At 35.0% G+C, this 6,000-nt stretch overlaps 1 protein-coding gene across 1 annotated transcript in view; it reads left to right on the top strand.

Annotated features, from left to right (window-relative positions):
- Nucleotides 1-1,294: 1,294 nt before the first annotated feature.
- LOC123524607 (annexin A6-like) overlaps nucleotides 1,295-6,000 on the top strand; it is a 42,851-nt gene continuing 38,145 nt past the window's right edge. The window contains exon 1 of the mRNA XM_053539725.1: nucleotides 1,295-1,545. Coding sequence (XP_053395700.1) covers nucleotides 1,510-1,545 — 36 coding nt within the window. The 5' untranslated portion in view covers nucleotides 1,295-1,509. The remainder of the gene's footprint in view (nucleotides 1,546-6,000) is intronic.

The raw sequence follows: 6,000 nt of genomic DNA, 5'->3' as shown, positions 1-6,000 counted from the left end.
ATTTAGAAACTTTGATTAAAGTATTAGGTGTATGCAGTTTCCTCTGAATGCTTTCAAGATCAACAAAATTTTCTGGCATCATTAGACGACTTCACAGGGAAAGTAAAATAATATGTGTCAAAATTATGCCCCATTTTCACTTGGTAATATATATTGTACGTAAGCAGGTTTCAAAGAAACTAAACTATCGAATGTTTTAAAACTCCACACAAATCTTTGTCATGAGATGGCCATACATGACAAGTTACATAATTCGAACGTCTATTTTGTCAAAACAATGCCCCCTTTTTACACAGGAATTTTGTGGACGTTTTGCATGTAAGCAGTTTTCTCAGAAACTACTTGACTGAATGTTTCCAAACTCTTCACGCGTCATAAGATGATTTCTGTTTACAGGTTTTACAGCTCTTGCTTACAATTTGTGAACGTTATTTCCCTTTTTTTTAATACATATATTTTGCCGAAGTTTTGAATGTAAATATGTTTCCCGGAAAGTACTGGAACATTTTTTTAACTTCTTACACATCTTTGGCATCATGCGATTACCTGGCATGCCAGGTTTCATAAGTCTGGCTTGCACTTTGGTACAGTAGGTTTATTATAACAGTAGCTCGATCTGGGATGCTGTATTCGGCTCGAGTGGATTTTTGGGAGATCGGATCTCACGAGGCGCGCAAGCGCCATGTGTGATCCGACCTTGCAAAATCCACGAGAGCCGAATACAAAATCCCAGATCTAGCTACTGTTATAATGACCCTTTTATTATATACCTCCACCATTTGCTTGGTATTTTATTATTGAACGAAATCGTCAATGTTTAACAGTGTTAAAATGGAACTTAGTGAAGTTTTTATGTGTGCTATTTATATAACTGTGTCAGATCATGCTTATCAATGAAAGTAGTCCGGTAACATACAATACAAAAGGTACAATGCGGATTTTTTTTCAGCCTGTTCATATTTACTTGTAAAATTCAAGCCGATTTTTTACAGTATTTATAGTAGGTATATAATAAGAATCTGTATCAATATAGCTGAGTAATGTTTGTGAAAGTTTAAAATAACGAATTACGAACAAATTATATAATCCTTAGTGGTAGAAACTGACCAAAACAAGCTCATTTCATCGTATCTAGGAGGCAAAAATGAAGAAATAGCATTTATGAGACTTACATCTGGAGGCTTCTTTAAACGTAACTGATAAGCCACGTAGTGTTTTAGCTTAGATTTCCAAGACGCATTACCAGCTTTCATAGCTAAATCGCTGGCTTATTGGTGAAATTGTCTCCCTTGAATATACGCTATCGGCTTTGTTTTAAACCACATAGATCTACGTTGCACAAAAGTGCAGTTTGGAAAAAGTAAACAGTTCCACTTTTCGGACACAGTGAATGATCATCTTGTATAACAAAAATATTTAAACCGTCTCATAAAGTATGTGCAGTTGAAATTTTGCTAGGAGCAAATATCCGTAAACATAATTAATTATATCATTGTTAATTAAGCAAACATGGCGGAATACAATGAATACTACGAAGAAACACAGGTAAGATTTAAATTTGTCTTCTAAAAATGTTTATCGATCTTTGCGGTGCAATGCATAAAGAAAATATGAATAGATCTATACACATTTTGTAGATATTTGTATATGTACAGTTAATAAAGACAAATATAGCCTCAACATATTTAGCACATGCCATGAATATACTACCACTTTAGATTTCATACAGTTTGCCGGGTTTTAGTGATGAATATAGCCAGTCTATCCCTCTGATCCATGACATTCCGTGCAAAGTATGGTTGCAAATTCATTCCGTGCAAAGCATGGTTGCAAATTCATTCCGTGCAAAGCATGGTTGTAAATTATCTAAATACATGTACACTGCATTAAACCAACTATCAGTCAAACAGGACTCAAATCGAGTCTGCAATATTTACTATTTGTTTTGTCCTCGTTGCTTCTGAGGGATCTATTTTTCAGATTTTATTTAGGGCCTAATGTATTATGTTGTTATTAAGTATACAGTATATCTATTTCAAGAATTAATAAAAAAAAACATTTCATAATTTTAGGATTTTATTTAATGATAACATCCTTACATCCTTTAAAGATGTTTCAGCAAATAACTTTTTATTTACACTACAGTATGTTCTTTGATTTTAATGCCCCCGAAGGTGGCCATATTAAAATCGCGTCCGTCCGACCGTAACTTTGTAAATTCTTGTCCGGGCTGTAATTCTGTCACCCATGAAGGAATTTTGAAATAGTTTGGCATAAATATATTAACCTTAATGAGACGACGTTTCATGTGTAACACTCTGACCCCTTTCTACAAGGTCAAGGTCACACTTAGAAGTCAAACAGTCTGTTTTGTGTCCGGATCGTAACTTTGCCACTCATCAAGAGGTTTTAAAAGCACTTAGCATAAATGTTTATCAAAATGAGAACCCTAGCTCCAAGGTCAAGGTCAGACTTCGTGTTCAAATGTTAACAGGGTTATTTTTGTGTCCGATCCATATTTCTGCTATCCATGGAGGGATTTTGAAATATCTTGGCATAAATGGTAACTATAACCAGACAATGTGTCACGCGCAAGACCCAGATCCCTTGCTCCAAGGTCAAGGTCATATTTAAAAGTCATATCATAATAGATCTTTACGTGTCCGATATATAACTCTGTTTTCCATGAGGGGATTTTGAAACAACTTGGCATAAATGTTTACCATAAGGAGGCAATGTGTTACGCGCAAGACCCAGACCCCTAGCTCCAAGATCAAGTTTACACTTAGAAGTCAAGTGAAAGGTTAAAAGGGTCTGTTTCATATCCGGTTCGTAACTCTGTCATTAATCATGTTACAATCTAAATATTTCTAGATTTTGTACCAGTTGCAAATTAGCTCAGTGGTAAAGCATACAGTCCAAAACAGATCTTTTGCCGTGTGGGTTCGAAACTCACCATAGACATTATTTTTTTTCCCTCGTAAACATTTAGATTTCTTCATGAACTATGTGACAACACAACAGAGAAGTATCATAAGCCGAAATGGCAGATCAGAAAAGTTTACCATTATATCAAAGATGATATTGACTAAATGCATGCATTTAAGCCATGCAAATAATAAACATACTGTTGTTTTATATAAAGGCATACATACAAATACAAACCATCAAAGAAAGAAACAAAAATACGGGAATGAAAATGAAAACGAAAAGAAACACACACACACACACACACACACACACACACACAAAGACAAAACATGAAAAAAAAAACTCGCGTAGATTCGACCCCACAAAATGATTACGCGCAAGACCCAGACCCCTAGCTCCAAGATCAAGTTTACACTTAGAAGTCAAGTGAAAGGTTAAAAGGGTCTGTTTCATATCCGGTTCGTAACTCATTAATCAAGAAATTTCGAAATTAATTAGCAGAAATATTCCCCGATAACGAGGAAACGTGTCGTGCATAACAACCAGACCACTAGCTCCACGGTCATATTTAAAGGTTAACGGTTTACATGGTGTGTTTCTTGTCATTTCCATACCTATTCCGTCGATGAAGACATTTTAAAATTACATGGCATAAACGTTCCCTATATTGAAATGACGTGTCAGACGCAAGTCCAAAATTTCTAGTTTCAAAGTCAAAGTCAAACTTAGATTAAAAAGTTAACATTTATGTTTCTTGTCCAGCCAATAACTCTGCCATCATCAAACATTACTTGTCACAATTTTCCCCTATGATGAGTTAGTGTGTCATGCTCAAGACCCAGACCCTAGCTCTAATTAAGGTCAAGGTTACCTTCGGAGAATTCTTTTCTCTTGTCGAAAAATTAGTCATACCTCTATTCTGGCATATTTTGCGCATTGAACTGTAGCATTCTTGGACAAACCTCGGGGGCGTTTGTCACTAATAGTGCCATCTCTTGTTTGAGCTTCAATTCTAACTTTGAGAGTTATATATATTTGTACTTATCCCTTTAAAATGTCAAGGTCAGTAGTGGCTATTGTCAAGTTACCTTAAAGACACACCACTAACTAACTGTAACCTTTTGTATTTCCATAATGCTGCTGACTAAAGTACATCTCCTATTAAGCTATACTTAGGATCTGAAGACGTGCTATTGATAGCCTCGTTCTGACGACCATTCCGTTAGCCAGACAGAAGGCTTACTTACAACATTTTGTAAGAATAAAAAATCTATATTTAGACTGGGTTTTTGATAGTTACATTTTGTATGACGTAAAGTGTCAGATAGCCGGTTAGCTCTGTCGGTAAAGCGTTAGCTCTGTCGGTAGAGCACTTGCTCTGTAAGGACTGGTCCCGGATTCGAGTCCCTGACAGCCTACACATTTTTCTTAATCTTTGACATTCGAACAAGTCGTCTGATTGGTTAAAATAAAAAAAAATAGATTTGCGAAAATAAAAATAGCAATTCAGGAAATTAAAAATATACAGAAGACTATTAGCAGACCAAGTACTTCAGTCAGATTGTTCCTTAATTGTAATTATACATTTTTATATGGAGAAATGAGAAATAACAAGTGTCTAATTACAGTTTCTAACCAGACACTAATCATACGTAAAACATCCCTAGTTTTAAAGATATCATGCCCAACACAAGATACAAATGTTGGCCAAAATATTTTCGTAAAAATCATATTGTGTTTTACTTCTTGGCAAATTTCCAAAATATTTTTTTGATGAGTCCTTCCTTGACGATGATGTTCATGATAGGTCTGGATCTTCACTGCTTCCAACAGAATACGCGTTGCAATTGTCAAATTACAAAATCTTCTGACTACTTGAACCGTGGCCCGTAATGACCATTAGAACCAACTGGTCGTACACACTAGGCCTCTGCATATTTATCAAAAACAAATATACGCATTCAGCGGATGATATACATCTTGTATGATGCGTTGTAAGCTAAGCATAAACATATCCTTAACCCTCACCCTGATAAATTTCTAAAATGAACTTGTCCATCTTTCAAATTGGACAGTACCATTAACTGTTATAAGGGGTGCTAACCTACAAGATACTTACTGAATGGCGAACAGTGCAGATCTTGATCAGACTGCACAGATGTGCAGGCTGATCATGATCTACTCTGGTCGCAAAGGCAAAATCAATCAAGTTTCTCTGACGAGGAAAGTGCTTTTAACATAGGTGTTTTTTTGCCATGAGAAAACCTGATACAAAAATTGTTTTAAATGTGTGTTATATTTAATGAATGTTATATGCTTTTAGAGAAAGTAAGTTCAAAACAAAACTATTCTCGATTTAAGTGTTTTATATATTTTAAATTTAAGCAAGGGTACATTAATAATTCCTTGTTTAGATCTATATATTCAGTGATTTCCCCAGATTCAGTTGTTCCACATTGCTTAGGAGAGTAAGAGTTAGGTCTCGCTGTTAAATTCGTATTATTTTTTGGACACGTTCAGTGCGTTATAGATATAGATCTATACTCTTTCAGAATTAAAAAGTATGTAGGCGCGGGCCGGTGCGACACATGGTATCACTTTTAGAGCTGATTAAGTTGTCCTACATCTGCTTTTACACTGAACCTTGAAGGTCATTGACCTACTGAAATGATCCAGAGCGGAACTACAGAACCTTTTTTTTTTTGTAATTATGTAATGAGACACCTGTACCTTGCGATCTTGTTATTTTGATTTTGTTGACAACCAACTGTGCTATAGGATAAAGGCTACTGAATGTCAACAAAATTTCACGATACCTCATAAAAAGCAAAAATCATACATTTGCCTTATAAAAGTTATATTTATATGTTTGCACCTCTTTAGAAATGCATATAAGGGCTGTAAAGAAAATTTATCACCACAACAGCTTTGAAAAGTTGTTATTATACCCCTGTAATATTTCACAAATATTTGATATCCATATTTTACAAAACCTTAAACCTATTGCATATAACTAATGTTTGATTCAATAATCCATTTACGCATATTAATTATGGATGTAACAAACCA

Source organism: Mercenaria mercenaria, chromosome 3 (assembly GCF_021730395.1).
Source record: "Mercenaria mercenaria strain notata chromosome 3, MADL_Memer_1, whole genome shotgun sequence".
In the NCBI taxonomy this organism is placed as follows: Eukaryota; Metazoa; Mollusca; class Bivalvia; order Venerida; family Veneridae; genus Mercenaria; species Mercenaria mercenaria.
The sequence above is the reverse complement of the archived record's forward strand: the minus strand, read 5'-3'. Positions and strand labels throughout refer to the sequence as shown.